This window comes from Hippocampus guttulatus, chromosome 1 (assembly GCF_054856545.1).
Source record: "Hippocampus guttulatus isolate MCC_2025c chromosome 1, RoL_Hgut_1.0, whole genome shotgun sequence".
Lineage (NCBI taxonomy): Eukaryota > Metazoa > Chordata > Actinopteri > Syngnathiformes > Syngnathidae > Hippocampus > Hippocampus guttulatus.
This window is the reverse complement of record NC_141261.1, coordinates 33585786-33608081: the sequence shown is the minus strand read 5'-3', so window position 1 is coordinate 33608081 and position 22296 is coordinate 33585786. Positions and strand designations below refer to the sequence as shown.

The 22296-nt window shown below is 42.4% G+C and overlaps 1 protein-coding gene across 5 annotated transcripts in view; it reads left to right on the top strand.

Moving 5' to 3' along the window:
- abcd1 (ATP-binding cassette, sub-family D (ALD), member 1) overlaps positions 1–22296 on the top strand; it is a 39101-nt gene that overhangs the window by 10465 nt on the left and 6340 nt on the right. For all 5 annotated transcript variants that reach the window (XM_086127438.1, XM_086127430.1, XM_086127414.1 and 2 more), the window contains 9 exons: positions 1096–1253; positions 1376–1563; positions 1638–1812; positions 1889–2079; positions 2152–2332; positions 2404–2546; positions 2626–2764; positions 9285–9379; positions 11218–11363. In XM_086127438.1, coding sequence (XP_085983564.1) covers positions 1096–1253; positions 1376–1563; positions 1638–1812; positions 1889–2079; positions 2152–2332; positions 2404–2546; positions 2626–2764; positions 9285–9379; positions 11218–11363 — 1416 coding nt within the window. The remainder of the gene's footprint in view (positions 1–1095; positions 1254–1375; positions 1564–1637; positions 1813–1888; positions 2080–2151; positions 2333–2403; positions 2547–2625; positions 2765–9284; positions 9380–11217; positions 11364–22296) is intronic.

Genomic DNA, 22296 nt, shown 5'->3' with positions numbered 1-22296 from the left:
GTGGATGGATGGATGGAATTCATAATAAATTGTATGCAAAGAGGACGGAGTACATAGAGTATATACACACACACACACAAACACACAGTAATCACTCATTTTTCACAATTAAGTGTTACCGGACACCCTCGTGAAAAGCAAAAAAACGTCCGTAGAGAATATTGCCCTTTTGATACCAGGTATCCTGCTTTTCACTGTTAGAAGTTGGCAAAATTCAGCTGGCGGGAGCTGCTTCAATGGAATGGAATAAGATGACGGCCTACAAGTGGGTGTCGGGCGGGTTGACCAAACTCAACTCCAAAGCAAATGCGGTGTTTGAACTGATTCACAAAACGGAAAAGACGGAGGGTACTTGAAGCGACCTGGAAAACTGATTGATCAAGAATTAGGCAGATTGAAGCCACGTAGAGTCACATGCTAAAAGACGTTCAAGGCTGTCAGAAATTGTAGACGGCTTGTTCCCAATTGTTTTCTGGACTTTCTCCTGGATGGGAAAACACGGACACGAGGATCCCGATATCATTCCCTCTACACTACCCGAGCCTGTAACTGATAACGTCTTGGCCTTGCAGCTGCACGCGCAATGTCAACGTCTTCGTTGGATTCCTATTCACTCCACCCCTCCCCGACGGCACAGCTGTAGAGACTTGAGCACACCTATTGTGTTCCATCCGTTTCACATATTGTGACGCTCCTCCCCTCCCCTTCCCCACCCTGTTCATGACATGCTAAGTCTCGAGAATTGTTGTAGTGTCTTTTTAAATGTACGCTACATGTGCTGAGGTTTTTTTTCTCTGACTCAAACCATCCTTCCATTTAAGGAGAATGGATGGAGTCTGTCGTTTCTTTTCACTCCCCGTCCCGACTGTTTTCCCTACACACCGAAGATTTCAGGGCGCTTAACAGCGACCCACCAGGCTTCTCGTTCTGTCTCCCCCATGTTGGTTATTTGCCGTTTTGTTTATCTTCCTCTGAATGGGCTGTAACTGGGAAATAAATTCCTTGTGTGGTTCTTGCATACTGGCTAATAAATCTGATGCTGATTCTGATTTCAATCCTTCATTAACCTCATTTTGTGTGTGTGTGTGTGTGTAGGTCTCCATCAATGAACAGGGAGTTCATTGTGCGACTTGCTCGGCTATTGAAGTTGTTATTTCCACGGTTACTTTGTCCTGAGGTGGCTGTGCTCGTCCTGCATTCGCTCACTCTCATCTCCAGAACCTTCTTGTCCATCTATGTCGCCACTCTGGATGGTCAGTGTGTGCTAGCGTAGTTGAGCCATAAACATCCTCTGTGTATAGGAAGCATAGCTTCCTTCAATCCTAACAAGACACTTATGATTTAGTTTAGCCCCACCCTTTGCCACTATGTGCAGGCATAATCGTCAAGAGCATCGTGAAGAAGGACCCGCGTGCCTTCTTATTGCAGCTCCTCAAGTGGCTCCTTGTAGCTGTTCCCGCAACTTTCATCAACAGTGCCATCAGGTTCCTGGAAGGTCAACTGACCCTTCGTTTCCGGAGTCGGCTGGTCAACCACGCATACCAACTTTACTTCAGCAACCAGGTAGCATCTTGCTGGTCACAAATTAGGAAGGGGCAGGACAATGTCACACCATCTGGTCTGTGCTGTGTGTCAAGACGTACTACCGAGTCAGCAACATGGACGCCCGACTGTTGAATCCGGACCAGTCTCTGACGGAAGACATTGTCATGTTCTGCGCCTCAGTGGCCCACCTCTACTCCAACCTGACCAAGCCCATTCTGGACGTGGCCGTCACTGGCTACACACTTCTGCGCACCGCTCACTCCAAAGGTGGGCTGCTGCCATGGGTGTTATTGTTTTCCGGCAGCAGAAGCAGTGACGGACACTGCGGTTGTCTCTCATGCAGGAGCCAATACCACCTGGCCCTCAGTTATTGCTGGCCTTGTAGTGGTACTCACAGCCAAAGTGCTCCGCTCGTGTTCACCTCACTTTGGTAAGCTGGTCGCTGAGGAAGCGCGGCGCAAGGGTGACCTGAGGCACATGCACTCACGCATCATTGCCAACGCTGAAGAGATTGCCTTCTACGGAGGACACCAGGTCATAATTGCCCTATTTAGACAGAACCCTCCTCACGCGTGCCACTCATGTGTGCTGTTTTTTGATTTGTAGGTAGAGATGGTCCAGCTGCAGAAGAGCTACAAGGCATTGTCCCATCAGATCCACCACATCCTGGTCAAGCGTCTGTGGTATGTCATGCTGGAACAGTTCCTAATGAAGTATATGTGGAGCGCCTCAGGCCTACTCATGGTCGCCGTACCCATCGTCACTGCCACTGGATACGCCGAACATGGTAAGCACAAGTGTGAACGTACCTTGGTTGCTGGTTAGGCTGCGCCACTTCTAACCCTGTCATGCTGTCAGACTCTGATGAGGTGAAGCAAGCAGCCATGGTGATGAAGGAGGAGGAGCTTGTGAGTGAAAGGACGCAAGCCTTCACCACTGCCAGAAACTTGCTCAATGCTGGGGCTGATGCCGTGGAAAGGATTATGAGCTCCTACAAGGAGGTTCCCGACCTTCGGCCTTTCGAGCCACACCAATGACATTTCAAAATCAGCTTGCTAACACCTAGATATCCGTGTCTAGGTCACAGAGCTAGCTGGCTACACTGCTCGTGTCTCAGAGATGTTGGATGTCTTTGAGGACGTCACAGAAGGAATCTACCAACGCTCCTCAGAGAGAGACCAAGCGGGCCACAGAGTCTGTAGCCATCTGGAGACGCGAGGTAGAGATAGCTTTAGATAGCTAGAGATAGACTTAAGTAGCAAAACATCATTAAGTCATTATATGCCAAGAACGATTTAGGTTGTTCAATAGAATCACAACGTTAAGTGAGAAGAACAAATTTTTCATTTGGATGCATAGAGAAGGGTTCGCTAATGTTCTCCTTCCCAATCCCAAATGCTTGATTTGCGAGAATGAGGCAAAATTGCCAGTGGAGGGTCCAAGGCATGCTCGAATTTTCCAACTTTGAAATTTTGCCAACTCAACCTCCATGGGGTTATCGCGCAGTTGCCTATCTAACATTGACACACTTCATCGAGCACCCGCCACACCACAGTGCAGAGCTCCGACTTTGGGCGGACAGAAGCCAGCATTAGCTCGGCTCACTTCGGCTGCCTAAGCGGCATTCAGTTGACTGCTTTCCGTGACACGGAGCTCCATGTCTGGTAGGTAAGTTATCAAGTTCATCCCTTGAACCTCAGCGGCCAAACATTAACTACTACCCCGACAGCTAACGTGGTGTTAGCCACTTTGCTGCTGGAGCTAGTTGATTGAGCTTGCTCCATGTCTATGGTGTTTGAAAAAATGTAGGTGTCGCTAAATATATGAAACCGACGACCAATTACAGACAAAATTCATATGCACATCCCCTGTCGTCAAATATAAAATGATTAGCACAATATTTTCTATATTGTGGAGGTGATAATACTTTTCGTCTTCTGAGCTCAATTTTTTTCCAATGTATTTATTGATTTTGCAGTTTTATAAACAAAGCAGAGCAAAATAACAAAGTATCACCCATATAATAAATGCACCTACATGTGTGTCTTCTCGAATTCCTACGATACGCACATTCTTTCTTCTTCTGTGGTTTTTCAAATCTTAGACTTTTGCCTCCAGGAAACAGATTCGCTAATCCCAATGTTGTCTCAATTACTCTGAGTTGAGCCTTAAAGCAATGCTGTTCTCGGCCTAATCAAGACGAGAACTATTGTTGACGGTCTTGTTTTATCGCCTCAACTGAGTCGTTCAATGTTGTGACTGTTTGTCATGCCCACTAGCTGTTGGTGCACAACATCAAATATTGTTCCGAAGTCTGACCGCAGAGATCGTAGCTTGCTTAAGACATCTTCTATGCTAGCCATGTTAGCCGAGTTAGCACCAGTGCTGTTCAGCGAGTTTACCTGCATTACGCTTGTAACCGCTTTACGTGTATGGGTGAGAAGTTCACACAGTTTTGTGCCCAGTGGTTTTGGCATGTCTTTATTATTATTATTATTATTATTATATGTGTACAGTTTCTAAGAGTTATTATTTGAAAAGTGATAACACAGCTATATCAACTACATAAGATAAGATAAGATAAGATAAGAAAACCTTTATTAGTCTTGCAATGGAGAAATTCCCAATTCACAGCAGCAAAATTATGAAAGGAAGAAGTAGAACAACAAAATATAGGAGCTGCTGGAAAGGCAGCCACTCTCGCGGCGCCATTTTGAAGTCAAAATAACAAAAATAACACAACACAACACATAGGACACAGACAGTCGTGCAATCTTCACCACTTTTCTGCATACACTTTGTTGTCTGAAGCAGTTATAGATGAAAGAGGAGAGGATCAAAGTGTCCTTTCACCAGTGGGTCAGAGACGTCATGCTGAAAATGTTCACACGCCTGCTACAAGCTAAGTTTTGAAAGCAAACACAAAGCTGTAGCGTCCATTGACGAAAAGAGATTAGTTCCCTTCTCCTGTCCCACGTAATCCGCCTCAAACTCCAAGTCGCGACTCCCAGTTCCAAATCCGCATCGGCGCTCCCAGGGTTGCACCGGGCAAATGTAACAACCCAAGACCTACAAAAAGTCTCTTGGAGCCATATGCCAAACCTAACAGGAAGTATCCCGTTCTAAGATTTTTTCACATTTTGGCTCATTTTAAACTTATTAGAGATCACGATTTAAAATAACCCTCGAGATTTTATCCATTTGTCTTTAAACTGGGGGTGTTTCATCCTCAGATGTTCAGGTGACCAGGAAAAGCCAAGCTTTTTATTTTAACAGCAAATCCGCCCTTTTTAATTTACTTCAAAATTCTGCATCCTTTTTTTGATTGTCTTTATTTCGAACAAGTATATAAAGTATGATTCAAATTACAATGGAAATAAAAATAATTTTTTTTTCTATTGGTCACTCTAGGAAGAAAATGAAAAAAAACATTAAAAATATAGCAAAGGCAAAGAACACCATCACATGCTCGAATGGGGGTAGAAAGAAGTATAAATGTATCCTTCCCCTTACATAAGATCCTACATTTGATATTATTGAGTACAGTAATCATTAAAAAACAACAACAAACTATGATTACTTCGTGATACAACATTTTCTAGATAGATAATTATAATGAAATATGAATATTACAATTATACAAATAATTCTAAACAGCTACTGGACATATCACACCTCTACTTTCGAAATCAATTGGTTCTGGAAGAAATTTCTTAAGTAGAACATTTTGCCAGTAGAAATGCATTTTCCATGTAAATGCCCTAATCTATTCCAAGCCCTTGCAAAATTCAGACATAAATGTTTTCTTAAGCATAAAAATGCATCAAAATATGTAACAAATGTTGCAATTAGATTGTTGCACAATAAATGAGAGTTGTGCACAATGTGAAAAACAAAGAATAGAGTTGCCTGGCGTTTTGTCACAAACCGATCCAAGGATGTTTGCTATGTTGGCTTTTAACAGTCCTTTGAAAATGTTCAAGGCAACATGAGCAGAGTGAGCGATCGCCTGACTGGTGAACACTTTTTCTTGGTGATTGACATTTACATAAAACTATCGGAATGCCTCATGGCCCAAGGGATGAATGCATAGACACAGATCTATCTAGTCGATTTATCCATCTTCACACAGAGACACATACCGTAGATGTCCCTCGTAGCCAAGGGGATGCCAGGATGATGCTCGGTAGTAGCCCATGGCAGAGCAGCTTTAAGTATGTGGCGTTCAGGAAACTCGGAGCTGCGAGTAGCAGCCCATACTGTATTTTTACCTTTCACAACTTGAAATTTCTTTTGTAATTAGAGGCAATATTTTCCCTGTTGAGGCAGTTCGGAACTTGAACATTTCATATCAAGAGACGTAAGTAGAGGTACCACTGTATTCTAATGTATTATTTGACTTGATAAGTATCATTACAGGTGTCTTGTTATAGTCGACAATAAGACATTGCTTTTGAGACAATTTTATATAAAGAGATAGAGATACAGTACAATGTACACATGTCCATGTTACAAAGGTTAACCTCCGTGACATCAGTGCACCATTCTTCGTTAATACAGAAGCATTTTCCACCACCTTTTGGTTTCCCTAATAGTTACTCAGTCCATAAAACAGAGTTTAAAATCAGCACGATATCAACCTCACCCACTGAGTCCTTTGAACATATCACCTTCAAATTCCCTGGTCCTTCCCCATTGGTCATTGCTGTCATTTACCGTCCCCCGAAGTTCAACCCATCATTTTTCTCAGACCGCTCCGATTTTGTCACACAGCTTTCACCTATCTCACCTTTCACTCTGCTCCTTGGCGACTTTAACTCCCACATCGACAACACCAACTGCACACAGGCCTCTGAATTTCTTGACCTTTTGGACTGCCTTAACTTCACTCAACTTCCCCACCCACATCCAGGGCCACACTCTGGACTTGGTCTGTTCTCCCGGTCTCACCATCGAAAAACTCTAACACCAACCTCAACATCTCCGATCACCTGCTATCACTCTGGACCTCCACCTCCCTATCCCCTTCCCAAGGAAAAGCGCACCATATCATTCAGAAACCTCAAATCCATCTCCCCAACTGACCTTTCTACCTCTGCCCACAACCACCTGTCCATATTACCTCCTCCACTGTTCCATTACCCCAACTACTACAACAGCACTCTCTCCTCCATCAAAACCAAATCTGTCTCCTTCACTCGCTAAGCCCTCTGGTACACCCCGGAACTCTGCAAACTTAAAACCCGAAAATGCCAGCTCGAAAGACTATATAAAAAATCCAGTTTAACTGTTCATCTCCTCGCCTACACTGATCACCTCTGTCTGAATTCACACCTGTCTCCATCACCGAATTCACCAACATCATCTCAACAATGAATCCCTCCACCTGCCCACTGGATCCTATCCCATCTTCCTTCATCAAGCACTGCTTTTCCACCATCTCCCACCTCTTCATGAACATTGTCAACTCCTCCCTCAACTTTGCCTATGTCCCCTCCTCGTTCAAACTTGCTGCTGTAACCCCCATCACCAAAAAACCCAGACTCAACCCTGACATCATGAGCAACTTTCGACCCATCTCCAACCTCCCCTTTCTGTCCAAAGTCATAGAACTTGCCGTCGCATCTCAAATTAAAGCCTACCTAGACAATAACCAATTCTTCGAACAATTTCAATCTGGATTCCGCACACAACACAGCACTGAGACAGCCCTCCTCAAAATCACCAATGACTCTTGCCTACTCTCCATCCTCATCCTTCTTGACCTTACAGCTGCCCTCGACACCATCAACCACTCCATCCTAGCCTCTCGCCTGCAATCCCGAAACAGCACCCACAAAGTCCTCACCTGGCTTCGCTCATATCTCACAGAGAGGAAACAATTCATACACATCAACAACTGCTCTTACTACACTGCCCCACTGTCCCAAGGTGTCCCCTAGGGTTCTGTGCTTGGTCCTCTTCTCTTCATCCTGTACCTTCTGCCCCTCGGCCAAATCATTCGTCATCATGGTCTCCAGTTCCACTGCTACGCTGATGCCGTCCAATTGTACATGTCCACCAAATCATTTACCCCAACAACCCACTCCACCCTGTCTAATTGTCTTTCAGATATCAAATCCTGGATGCAAACAAACTTTCTCACTCTTAACTGCACTAAATCTCAACTGCTAATAATCGGTCCTCGGTCCCTCACCCAAACAGCCTCCAACTTTGACCTCACTTTCGACAACTGCACCCTGTTCCCCTCGTCTCACTGTCGCAACCTCTGTGTCCTTTTTGATAATAACCTCTCTTTCGACCAACACATCACCCAATTCACCAAAACTGTTTTCTTCCACCTCAAAAACATTTCTCGTCTCCGCCCTTCACTTTCTTTCAACGCCGCTCAAACCCTCAACCATGCCTTCATCACCTCCCGCCTTGACTACTGCAACAGCATTCTCTACGGTACAACCTCCAAACTCTTCAATAAACTACAGTACATCCAGAATGCCGCCTCCGGTCTATTCACCCACACCCGCACTCGTGATCACATCACCCCTGTCCTTAAAAACCTCCAACGGCTCCCCGTTCCCCAGCATATTCAGTTTAAACTCCTCCTACTCACCTATAAAGCCCTTCACAATCAGGCCCCTTCCTACCTCTCCGACCTTTTTCACCAATACACTCCTTCCCGCAACCTCCGCTCCTCAAACACAAACCTTCCATGTTAGAGGTTTGTGGGGCCCTTTCAATGTTTCAGGACCCCAACGTGCCAGTACCTTAAAGTGGCCTGAGCTGCGAGGGCCCCTCATCGCTGCTTGCAGCTCTAGTCTGCATATTAACCATTATGTTTATGGTATTCTGTTAAATCTTGGTGAAATTTCTCAATTCAATAATATTTTGTAAAACAATTCCTAATGTTTTCTAGTCATTTATGCCAAACAAAGAGTCAGACACAGGCAGAGATCGATGGAGAGAGAGCATAACGTCATGTCATGGACTTTTATTATTTCCAATTTGTCTAAGGCGCACTCGGTATGTTATAGATTTTTAATTTATTGAATGTTTTAGTCAATGGGATGATTGTAAAATCAATGGAATATCTTTGTTTTCGTTCTCATGGTGTTCCATGATGGATGAGCCATTATTGTGGACATCAATACGAGGCGTAGTTCATTACCGGGGTAGATGCAGTACTTGCTGCGACTGCGTATGACGTAATAAGTAGTACGTTTTCGATGTTGCTGACACGACAACGCCAAAGAATATTTGATGGTCCTAAAATAGCGGTGACAAACTAATTCAGTATTGATGGAAGCAAGGTCAAAATAACGATGATGGAGTGACACTGACAGTTTTGGTCTATCGTAATAATGACAGACTGTAGATGACTCATGGATGGCATGGCTGCTGACAAAATTCAAATGACTGACCGGCAAAATTTATTTACATGCCCACCTCTGCTAATTTCTGGAATTAACAATAACTTCGGCGGCCTGCTAGTCCAGTGGTTAGCGCGTCGACCTCGCAGTGCAGACATCCTGGCTGGCAACCGGTTCAGGATGTCCCCCGCCGACTGCCCAAAGACAGCTGGGATAGGCTCCAGCACCCCGCGTGACCTTTGTGAGGATAAAGCGGATCGGAAAATGAATGAATGAATAAAAATAACTTCACTTATGCCTTGAAAAGAGGAAGGTTCAAAGAAATATTGATGTCACACCTGAGCTTCGGTTTGTTGTGTCATCCTGCTGCAGGTCAGGTGGTCAGTGTGGATAAGGGTATTCGATGCGAAAACCTGCCCATCATCACCCCGACAGGAGACGTGGTTGTGTCCAGCCTCAACATTCAGGTAACACACCCTCACACTCATTCAGTTGTAAGTTGTATAGTTGTTGATCACCAGGTGTCAGTATAACATGTTTTAGGTCACGTCTTCTCTGACAGACTGAAGCTCCTTCACATTTAATGGAACAAACAGTGCGTGCGTTATGAATACAGTTCCAAGCATGAATCAATTGAAATGGAGAAGAAAAAGACAAACATTGTCATCTTTGGCAGACATCATCTATGTTTGGTCCTTTCTCTCGCAAAGTGTTTACAAATAGCCAGAGGTGGGCAATTTACAAAAATTTCCCGGTCTGTAATTTGTCAGCGGTTTGGGTACCCGTCCCTCATTGCGTCAGTTTAATTCAAGTTCAACAAAACTATCATTCTGTCAGTCCGTCATGTTATTTTAATTGCGCTTCCGTCAATAAATTTCACTGCTCTGCCAGTCCGTCAATTGTCAGTCCGTCACCCTCCTGCCCCCACACATGTTCCAAATTAAAAAAAAAAAAAAAAAAAAAAAGTCACAGTCCAACAGGTGAAAATTAAAAGGGTAAATGGAGTGCACTATTTATCAGTGTATCTTCATCATACAGTGACTGGGCAAAGAGCTTGACACACACACACACGCACACACACACATTTCACACAGCATACACTTGTTTGCCAAGCAATTGAATTGTTAAGTACAGCGTGTTGGCGGCTTCCTGTTGACATTTTAAGGCCTAAAATGCTAATATATATACTGTATATATATATAATTTAAAGTTTTGCTTCTCTTAACCAAAATCCTCTGTCACATAGTTGCCAAAGGTACAATCCTGGTGGATTAAAATGCTTCCTAGTCCTTGTGGAAATCGAAACTATGTTGACATGACAATCAATTTATGCTTTTTCTCAAATGTGGTCGTCATCTTTGTCTTCTTTTTCTGTCAGTTGGTGTTAGGCAAACAACTTCCGGTGCTCTACTGCCACGTTTGAAATGGATATATAGTATCCTACATTTTCCAAAAATACCAATAGAAACTCACAAACATTATCTGTAAAAAATCTCTAGAACTCAAAGCTGCTTTCTGATCTCTTATTTAATTAATTACCATATTGTCCGCATTATAATGCGCCTTATATATGGATCAATAATCTGATTTCTTGGACGTAGTATTTTAAATGTTCTGTAAAACGCTTTGTTATAGCTGCAGCAGTTGTGAAGGCTCTACATAAATAAATCTGTATTGTATTGTATTCTATTCCATTTAGCGTAGCTCCATCTAGGGGATCCATAACGCACCTGCAACCAGTGCTCTATATAATTAAAGCCGCTTGTATTGCATTGTATTCCCTTTAGCGTAGCTCCATCTAGTGGACGCATAACACAATCACCTCCACTATTGAAGCTTCTATTCTATGTGCCTTATAATCCGTCGTGCCCTATAGCTGTATATGAAAACTGATTTCAAATAGGCCATTCATTGAAGGTCCGCCTTATCGCTTTGAAGCGGTTTATCGTGCGGAAAATACGGGGCATCTTTCTGTCATTTGTGAAATGGTGTCTGTCATTGACAGACTGAGGGGTCTGTCAGTACACGACCTGGTTCGTGACGTTTACGACAACGTACTAAAATCCATCTCTATCAGTCTTTAATCTGTCTTTTTTCTTTTTTTAAGTTTGTTGTCAGTCATCATTTGTCTGAACATCGGGTCACTGACCGACCATCTGTCATTACTGACGGAATGCCCACCTCTGCAAATAGCACAGATGACCTGACTTGTTATTATTTTTTATTTTACGGTCTAGTCCTATGATTATGATGTGATATACCATGTGAGAGCAGTTGTGTTGATGTGCTGACTGTGGGTTGTCAGGTGGACGAGGGCATGGATGTGTTGATCACGGGACCTAACGGATGCGGCAAAAGTTCTTTGTTCAGGATTCTCAGCGGACTGTGGCCAGTTTATGGAGGTGTTCTTTCACGACCAGAACCAGAACAGATGTTCTACATACCGCAGAGGTATGCGTACGAGCACTTCTTGTGTGCGTATTACTCCTAATAATACAGTGAAGCCTTGGCTTCTTTGTACAATGCAAAGACAGGATAATAATAATGCACATTTAATATGTGTAATCTAATGTGTGTAAAAGTGGTTCTAAATTAACTGCTGTTCTAAATTAACTGCTGAATAAGGAAGGTGTCCAGTGGTGGCCAACCAGTCAGAGACGAAGAGCCAATTCTTTTCCTGTGTAACTGCAAAGAGCCACATACGTAAACATCACGCCATCCCTTCCTCACACACACACACACACACACACACTAGAGCTAAGATCGGTCCTAAAAAAATTAAGCCCAACCCGGCCCGAGCCCGATCACTTAACTTGATTTGCAGGCCCGAGCCCGAAGCAAACCCGAGATTTCATATTTTATTTGTGAGGACTCGGAAGGAGGAGGGGTGATTTATGATAACAAATTAAAGCCTGTCTTTTGTAACGAAATCTAAATTAAACAAGACTGTATAAATATTTACATCTTTTATATTTCTGTTTCTGAAGAGGTTATATGAACCGACAATTTTCCATCATTGACGGATTTTTTTTAAGAGTGGATGGGAAAATTTTAAGGCCGTCCGTTTATTTTGAAAATTGGGCCGTAAACCACAGCAGCAGTACGTCCTTAAGAATCTAGCGCGGCACTTTAAGAGAGAGAAAAGACGAACAATGATGGGTGGATACTCGACAGAGACTGGAAGGAGTTCTTCGAATTGTCATTGCAAGAGTTTAGTACAGTACGTGTTGTGATGAGGTGACTTCTGTTTTTTTGCGAACGACGGTCTCTCGTGGCCAAAACTATTCACGGCCTCAAAACAAAAAAAGAAAAAAAGTCAGCGAGAGAGAAGCCCGGCCCGACCCGAACCCAAAGCAATGATTGACATTTTATTCGGGTCGGGTCGGGTTGGCCTCGGGCGGCCCGATCTTACCTCTAACACACACACACACACAAAGGAAGAGAGAGAGAGAGAGAGAGACAGATTTATTGGAAATGTCACACACCAACATGATAATTACAGAAATTGACTCCAACAGTACTAAGTCCATTTCATCCATTTTCCGAACCGCTTGATCCTCACTTGGGTCGCGGGGGGTGCTGGGGCCTATCGCAGCCGTCTCCGGGCAGTAGGCGGGGGACACCCTGAATCAGTTGCCAGCCAATCGCAGGGCACACAGAGACGAACAACCGTGCACACTCACACCGAGGGACAATTTAGAGCGCCCAATCAGCCTGCCATACATGTTTTTGGAATGTGGGAGGAAACCGGAGCACCCGGAGAAAACCCACGCAGGCCCGGGGAGAACATGCAAACTCCACACAGGGAGGCCGGAGCTGGAATCGAACCCGGTACCTCTGCACTGTGAAGCCGACGTGCTAACCACTGGACTACCGGGCCGCCCAATATTCATAATAGTTAGACAAAAATATGTGTGTCACTGCAACAATAAACAAGGGATTAGTGCTCTCAAGAGTTTCATTGTCCAAGTCCTCAAGCCATTTTCAACACTTTAGATCGGTCAACATATTTCAAAAACACAGCACGGGCACGTGTGGACTGATCAATACTATAGATTTGTGAGGAAATATGAAATTTACCATATTTGGTCATGGGGACGACAGCGATATTGTACCTAGTCATTTTCACCAATGAATTTTGTGTGCACTGTCTCACACACACAAACTCGGTTCAACCAAGTCCACAAACAATAATATAGTATTATAATAAATATCATAATAAGAATGTTTTTCTCTTACTATGCATGTTGTTTAGCGCCTTAGTGCAGGGACTTCTGGCATTCCTTCTCTTGAACAATGCTCTTCACATCTGGCTTGTATTCCGTTGTTGCCACTCGAAGCAGGCACTGTCTGCATGCAAGCTGCTACTTTCTACTTAGGTCAGCTTGCCACCTAGCGCAAACGTTTTTGACCAAAGATCGACTTTTGAAGCTACCAACCTCCCGTGATCAACCCGATCGCGCACATGCAAGGGTATACACACGCACACATGCATGCACGCGGGCGCCCAACCATGCGCATGCGCGCATATGCATACACGCACGCCACGATGAGCAACAGCCAGAATGGCCCAATCACATGAACGAAACCGAAACACACAGACACACAAATCATCCCCCCGCCCCGATTTTCTCCTCCCACCCCTTGCGGTTGACTTGCGACCAGTCCGATGGTTCCCAGTCGATTGCGATCGACGTATTGGGCAGCCCTGCCTTAAAATCAGAGGTAATTCGCTGACAAGCTTAGCACTTAGCGCCGTTGTTTACACATGAGCGGTGACGTGAAAGGAAAAATTCAGTTGTTATCTGACTGGTTGCCCAATATGTCAAGTAACGGGGTTGATGATAGGCTGACTTCGTAAGTTGTGCTGTACTTTGCGCCGTTGTTTGAATGGCAGCGCCAACGCTGAGGCATTTTCGAAGCTCGTCATGTGAAAGCCCGGGAGCCGCATTGAACTAGCCAAAGAGCATTTGGCTCTTTGGCTGGTTCAATGTGGCTCACGAGCCACGGGTTGGCCACCCCTGACGGTGTACATTGATAATAAAATGCTGACTCTCGCAAGTCCGAAACCCGCATTTGCTGAACACTTTAAAGTTGGAATGAAGAGAAGGATGAAGAGACGATGGTGTGTGTTCATACAAACTGCTACCAGCACACCTGGCTTGCAACTCGTTTAGAATGACTTGTAAATATGTAAACAGTGTTTATATGTTGCTTATGTATATCATTGAACCCAAAACGTGTCAAACCATCGTAACATGGTTTGACACGTTTTATGTGCCCAAATGCATTGGAAAACCAAACTTTGCTGTGCTGATGCGGTGAACATTAACAGGTAACAACAAAGATTTTAACAGTCATATTCAGAGCTGCCAAGCTAAATTCATTTTCCGTACAATTTGTCTGAATTTCCACATAATTAATCTCATGTCAAGAACATTACTCTGCAACCCTGTTATAGTCACATCTTTTGGAAGAGGATACAAACCATTCAATTACACAACATCCTCATCACTCTATAATCACAATTGGTTATTTTAATGTACCGTATTTTCCGCACTATAGGGCGCACCAAAAAGTCTTCAATTTTCTTAAAAGCTCACTGAGCGCCTTAAAATTCAGTGCGTCTTTTGTATGGTCATTACGGTAATACATCGACTCCAAGTTGGCTCCTTCCTGGAGACATGCTTCCAATGTTATAACTTGCTGTTGGTTCAGTGAACTGTGTCGCTGCTTTATTAAATAAGTTTTTGTTGCAGCTCCAAAAAAAGCAGAGCTGTGGTGTTCATTTTTTTAAAACAGTCTCAACAAATACAGGTACATCTTTGACTGTCTACGTGCCTTCTTCTGTTCAACTCGAGAGGCGTTCAAGACCGCCTCCGAAAAACGTAAACTAATGATTACTTCAATGAAACGACGAAAATTTAAAATAATACATCAAAGCTGAAAAGCAAGCGAGGATATCACAAAATAAATTCTATAGCCACCCCTACAGAATTTATATTGTGATTTCGTCATTTGTGAATACATAACAAAGGAATAAATAACTACTACTGACATCTGATCGTAGTAGTCGTGGTGCTATGATCAAGGAAATGCCAATGCGGTTTTCGGAGGCGGTCATGAACGCCTCTCGAGTTGAACGGAATTAGAGAAGACTCACCTGTATTTGTTGAAAAAAGGAGAGCTGTGGTTTTATTTTTTTTTAAACACAGACTTTGTTAATGGTTTTCACAGTCTCAACAAATACAGGTACTGTACGTCTTTGTCCGTCTCCGTGCCTTCTTCCGTTCCACTCGAGAGGCGTTCATGGCCACCTCCGAAAAACGTAAATTAATTATTACTTCAATGAAACCACGAAGAAAATCAAGCGAGGAAATCACAAAATAAATTCTGTTGGGGGGATATAGAATTTATTTTGTGATTTCCTCGCTTGATTTTCTCTTTTGATGCATTATTTTCAATTTTCGTAGTTTTGTTTTACAGTAATAGTTAATTTTAGAGCTGTCAAACGATTAAAATATTTAATCTAATTAAAAATGCAACTGTCATAATTTACTCAAATTCACTAAAAATTAATTGTGATTACTCACACATTTTTTATCGTTTCTGAATTTCCTTTGATAGTTTTTTGTCCTATTTTTCCCCATTTTAATGCTCTCATCAACATGGAATCATGAATCCGTTTTCTATGTGCCAAATGCAAATATTTACTGAAATAACAATTTCGATTTTCAATTTTACATGAACATTTTTCACTTGGAGCAGTTATTCACACATAATCTCTCACACAATATTACTGTCCATCAACAACAGTGAAAAGATATTTTGTCACACAACAGCTGCTTTCACAGCTCTTTTTATGGAATCAAAACAGAGCAATCTAACATTATAAAGTAAACATCTAAGGTAAACTAGTACTCAGCCTACAGTGGATTTAATCCATGGTTGCAGACTTCGTTTTTCTCAAGTTTGCTTTGAACACAGTAGTCAGGCTATGTTGATTGTGTTGGTCCTTCTTGTGCGGAAGTCTCTCTACGGTTTTGTGTAGACATCATTTCGGATGGCTACACTTGGTTCGATGACAACACTGGAGACGTTTTATTTTCAGTGTTCGCGAGGTCGCTACCACTGCGCCGCTGAACTCTCGGCGTGCCTCAGTGCACCGTCACTGTCAGACGAACACAGAGAAGCTCCACCCGCTTTATTTATATGGACACGGAACACTGTAACCTTCCACACATAATTGTTCCAAACAAGTAACAATCGCGTCAGTGGCATACATCGTATTCGACAGGCTACCTGCTCTTTATTCACCAGAGGCTCATCAACCTAGTCTCTTATTTCTCTCCCGAAACAGTGTCTTCTCCCGCTTGGTGTACCTCAGCCTTCTCCGCTACGCACAGTCTGTACACATCTTGTAATGGAGGCTCTCGCTGGATTTATTGTGCAGCAGTGCATCCATCTATCTATTTTCTGAACCGCTCAGACAAATAATTTTTTTCTTTAATTTTGCTTCCCTTCTTAAGAAGAAGGACCTGGATTCAACAGGGAATTTGCAAAAGACAGAAATGCAATGTTACAATATATATACAATTATTAGTAATTATTTATTATTCGTAGTACAATTGCTTTATGGCTATGACTGTGTACTGAGCTCACCAAAATCAGGGCATTGTATTGAACAGATTAGTATTAATGCTTAAAAGAATAATTCAACTTTTAAAAAATGGTATATTTACTTTGCGGTGACATTCCGACCATACACATTGCACATAGGGGTCTCAAATTATCTCGTTAATTGCGCTTAATTAATTACAGTCCTATTTAGCGCATTATGTTTTTAATCGCGTTAATCTAGATTTGAATCTTTAATTGTATTGTTTCTGTAGGTGGGTTGCCTTTTTCTGATATCCCTTTTTATTTGTTGGCTTCCTGTGTTCGTGTTGTTGAGGGTAGGGAAACAACTATCAGGCACAGCCTGAAGCGCCCATTGATTGGCTGCCATTATGTTGAGGCATGTTTAGCATCAGCTGATTGGCTCCCATAGGAGTTGGGCGGGCTAAGTAAGCAGTGGTGATGTCACGTCTCGGACAAGCCGAGTTAAGTCTGGATCCCAAAACGTAGACGTAAACAAGGTCTCCGTAACAAAAATATGTTTTAATGCAAGTAATCGCGCCGACAGAAAGGTAACATAAAGCGCTGGTCAAAACAAGGACCAGAGGGAACATAAAATGAATAACAAAAAGCGCTTGCACAAAAGGCAAGGGAGAAAAATAAAGACCGCGAATACAAACTAAAAACAATGTATCAAAATACACGCAAGCGAATAGCCAAATCTCAAACAAAAATCGTACTTACAAAAAGCAGGGGTACCGAGAGTACAAAACGCGAAACACGACGAGGTCAATAGCCAAATAGTCTATGAGCAGAGAAAACAGCAATGCAAGAAACAATACTCCGACAACAGGTGCACGGCAGATGAGTCCTTAAATACAGAGTCTACTCATCACAGATTGGCAGCAGGTGCGTACCGAAGTTCGCTCATGCCACCTGCTGGCCAGAGCAAAAACAGAATCATGACAGGTGAGGAGAGGAGAGGTAAAAATGGAGGAGCATGTGAGAGTTCTCGGCACAATGACTGGACAATTTACATTCCAAAAACACCCTGATGGCACAATTGATCAAGGTAGAGTGTTGTGCCTAATTTGTAAGGAGTTTGCTTACCACCGAAGCAGCTTAAGTTAAGCCTCCTACATCAATGCAAAGCACCCAGTCGCGAGTGCAGCCATGGCTAATGTTAGCACCGAAAGCATTAGCAATAGAGGGAGCCACAGCAAAGCTCTTCGCCAAACTAAACTCGAGGAGAACACCCCGCGTACGAAGCATGAAGTCAGCATAGCTGCTGTGTCCTCTGTAGCCTTTTAGAAGTGGTTGATGTTTATTTCAGCATTTTATTTTCTCATGATGAACAGTGTTATTTCTGAAAGTGCTAACTTACAGCACTCTGCTTTTAGGGTCTGTTTTATTTATTATCTGAAGCAAGTTCCGTGTTCAGTACTTGTATTGCTCAGAAAAGTGTTCTTACTGTTTTTGATATGTTAGCCTAAGCACATTTTATGGACCTGGTTTTCTCTTTTATTTTTATTTTGTAAATATTTTGGAGATTTACAAAAACAAAACAGTGATATTCCCCCTGGTGGTCGAAAATAAAGGTTGCAGGTAGGATTTGGGATTAGTCTCAAATACAGCAGAAAGTAAACGGCTTGGACTGCATCTGTTCAAGTCTGTTTAAAAACAATAAAATACTTTATAATACCACTTTTTTGTGATATGAAATGTTTGATGTGCCTCAATGCTCAATAATGTAATGAATTTAAAACGAAAATAGGGTTTTATCAGCAATTTTTTGATGAGATTAAAATATAGATTAATTATATCACTTAATTACAGATCAGAATTAATTAATCTGACTTTTTTGTAATCTCTTGACAGCACTCATTGCACACACATTTTCTAAATACAGTAATGCATTTTCATGTGAATACGTACTTTTAAGGACCAAAATAGATGCAGCTGGTCAAGCCAGCTGAACAGCATCAGTGTGTTTAGCAGCGCGTTCCACGGCAGCATGCTTCAGTTCGATGCAAAGAAAGGCTAACACAAGAAGGGCTCTCTTACTTGGTTATTTAGGTGGGGCACGCAAAGGGGTGGCTGTGATCCCCGCCTCCCAAGTCCAGGACAAAGGGAGCAGAGGAAAAACAAAAAGAAAAGCAGAGAGAGGAGCTGGAGGCAAAACAGGCACTCACGAGCAGCAGCCACTTTGATGATTTTATTTAAATATGTGGAACTATCTTCATGTGTGACGGGCATAACAAGTTAGTGTTTCCGTAACATTTGGCAGCTCTACATTTTGCCAAATAAACGTCGGCCCATTCACGGTTTTGCATTTGATGGATTCCTGAAACACATTCTGATCAAGCTTTATGTATCAATAATTTATTTCAGGCTTAGAATCGAATGATCTGTTTCATAAAATGAATGCACCAAGGTGAACCTCCTTGAAAATGTTCGATTGTCATTTTGTGTGGAAGCATTTTTGCTCTCAGTCGAATGGTGACTGTAGAGACCGAAGATCCTATTCTTGTCATGTGCCACCGCTCCTCACATTTGGAGATTACACTTTAAATTGATTCCAAATTCAAATTGGAGGAAATACCTATTGCTGGGAGTTAATCCATTAATTTATTATTTTTTTTGCAATAAATCCATCACATCACCATCACCTCATCTGACAGGGCGTTCCCATTACATAATTTACACATCTTTTATCATCCACACCTTACTTATGGGCTCTTTGGCCTCAGCCAAATCCAACATCTTGGAAACTCAGATTTGTCTTCTTGACTTGGCGAAGCGTGTTTTCTTGCTTCTTCCATTTGTGAACTGTGGATTCATTGATCTTAAATTCTCTCGCGGCTGCTGAAGCCCTTTTCACAATGAACTTAGCTGGGTACAGCAAATTTTTTTTGGTGAGGCATAGGGGGCACGAAATGAAGAGCTGCCGGGTGGCTATACGCAGAAATTAGGGCGTCTGCCGCGAATTTAAAAAAATATATATATATTCAGGAGCGGCAGTTCTGTGATGTCAGAAAGCGTTTCTTGGCGGTGGGTTGTGTGTGGCGACGAAAAGGGGGGTGAGGGGCTTGAGCTAGCAGAGTGCTGCTATTTCGGCAAACTCATTCACAAGGTTACAGGATGAGAACAATGGAGAAAGTCTTGATAAATGCAATGCATTTTTCACCAATGAAAGATGCTTCTTGTTTTTTCCCTATTCTTAAAATCATCAAAGACAGCGCTTTCTTTTGCAACAATGAAAGATACTTTTTGTTGAGGTGCGGTCTAATTCAAGTCTCAACCATTGGGACTAATCTCACTTTTAACTTCCTGGTCGGCTGCACCATCAGCACTTTCAAATATGAGCACAATGTTATGCGGACCTTTTCAATGGAGTGAGCAAGTGCAGTGTGCGTGAGGGCTCTTTCGAAACACGAATTTATATATGATTGGAATATCAATAGACCCTTCGCAGCTAAAGCCAGTGGGCAACCATCCTCCGTAGCCATTATTACTGACAACTTCTGTAATTTTTCTCGCTGAATACACTGGTCCTGGTTCCTCTTTTATGTTGGGGTCCCTGTATGGAGTCATGGGAGCCTCTCAAACAATGAACTTCACTGTTTGGATTGACCATTTATAGTATCTCAGTACTATAAATGTGACTGTTAGAGGTTATTAAGTACCGTATTTTCTGCACTATAGGGCGCGCCAAAAAGTCTTCCATTTTCTTAAAAGCTCATCGTGCGCCTTAAAATCCGGTGCGCCTTGTGTATGGTCATTACGGTCATACGTCGACCCCAAGATGGCTCCTTGCTGGAGACAGGCTTGCAGTGTTATAATTTGCTGTTGGTTCAGTGTACTGTGTCACTGCTTTATTAAATAAGTTTTTGTTGCAGCTCCGAAAAAAGGAGAGCTGTGGTGTTTTCTTAAAACGCACTTTATTAATGGTTTTCACAGTCTCAACAAATACAGGTATGTCTTTGTCTGTCTCTGTGCATTCTCTTCTTCCGTTCGACTCGAGAGGCGGTTATGACCGCCTCAAAAAACGTAAATTAACTATTCCTTCAATGAAACAATGAAAATTGAAAATAATGCATCAAAACAGAAAATCAAGCGAGGAAATTACAAAATAAATTCTATAGCCCCACTACAGAATTTATTTTGTGATTTCCTCGTTTGTGAATACAGTACACAACAAAGGAATAAATAACAAACACTTCTGAGACAGTCCAGTCTCCTCCACTTTAACTCAACTCAACTCAACTGTATTTATAGAGCACTTTCAAACAGCCATTGCTGCATACAAAGTGCTGTACATAGAGCAACTAACATACTGTATATACAACAATAAAGCAATAATCAGTAACAAAGATGGTAGTAGGCACCAAACAGTAAAACTAAGGTCAAATTTACTGACATCTGATCGTTCTGTTGCAGCTACGGGGCTATACAATTTATTTTGTGATTTTTCTGTTTTGATGCATTGCTGTATTTTCAATTTTCAAAGTTTCATTGAAGTAATTGTTAATTTACATTTTTTGGAACGCCTCTCGAGTCTCACGGAAGAAGAGAAGGCACGGAGACGGACAAAGACGTACCTGTAGTTCCATCTAGTGGATGCATTGTAGATTGCGCTTTATAGTCCAGTACGTGCAATATATGAAATTCAAGTATAGGCCATTCATTGAAGGTGCACCTCATAATCCAGTGTGCCTTTTGGTGCGGAAAATACGGTATGTATTTCGCAGCAAATTCTGTCTCGATGATATTTGCTTTAACTTCATTGCTTATGGTTCTGACAACATGATGCAGACAAATCTTTGAGTACTCGAGATACCCGAGATACACATCTTATCAGACAAAATTGCACACGTTGGCATTTTCATCGTAGAGCAGTGGTGTCAAATGTATGGCCCACGGGCCGGAACCAGCCCCCTAGGAGGAGGTTCCATCAGGCCCGCGGGATAAGTGAAAAAAATGAATAAAAGACACGGAATGAATATTTTTAATAAGGTGCAATTCATGGAGTTTCCTCTCGGGGACACACTGTTTTGATCAGAGTAGAAGACAACAGCAGTCTCAGTCTGTCATCGAGACCCAACACAGCAGACGCTATCAAGGACATGTGAATACTTCATTCTTTTACACATTTAATAGCACTCTCCTTAGTTTGCAAAGTGTAGGCAGGGATTAAATTTAGATTTTATATGCACATGTGTAAATGGTTGAAAATTTCCTTTCTTTCTAAATCTCGTTTAATACCAATTACTTGTTAAAGTTTTGTGCCTTTGTACAATCAGTGGGATCAGTTGCAATGCATATATGTGAATGATTAAAGTAAATTGCACATTTGGAAATCCAAGGTGCTTCATGAAATGTTTTGTAAAACAGCGGTCCCCAACCGCCGGTCAGCAGGGCATTTGGTACCGGGCCGCACAGAAAGAACTTGCCGCATAGAAAGATGTTTTATTTTGAAAAATTACGGATTCTCCGTTCCATCCGTCTGTGTCACGCTTGAGACGCGTCAAACCACGCTTCTGCATCACGTGACCGATTACGCAAAAAAAAAGACAAAAAAAATTAGTAGAAAAACTGCTGGAGATCACAAATAAGATAAGAAAACCTTTATTAGTCTCGCAATGGAGAAATTCCCAATTCACAGCAGCAAAGTTATGAAAGGAGGAAGTAGAACAACAAAATATAGGAGCTGCTGGAAAGGCAGCCACTCTCGCGGTGCCATTTTGAAGTCAAAACAACAAAAATA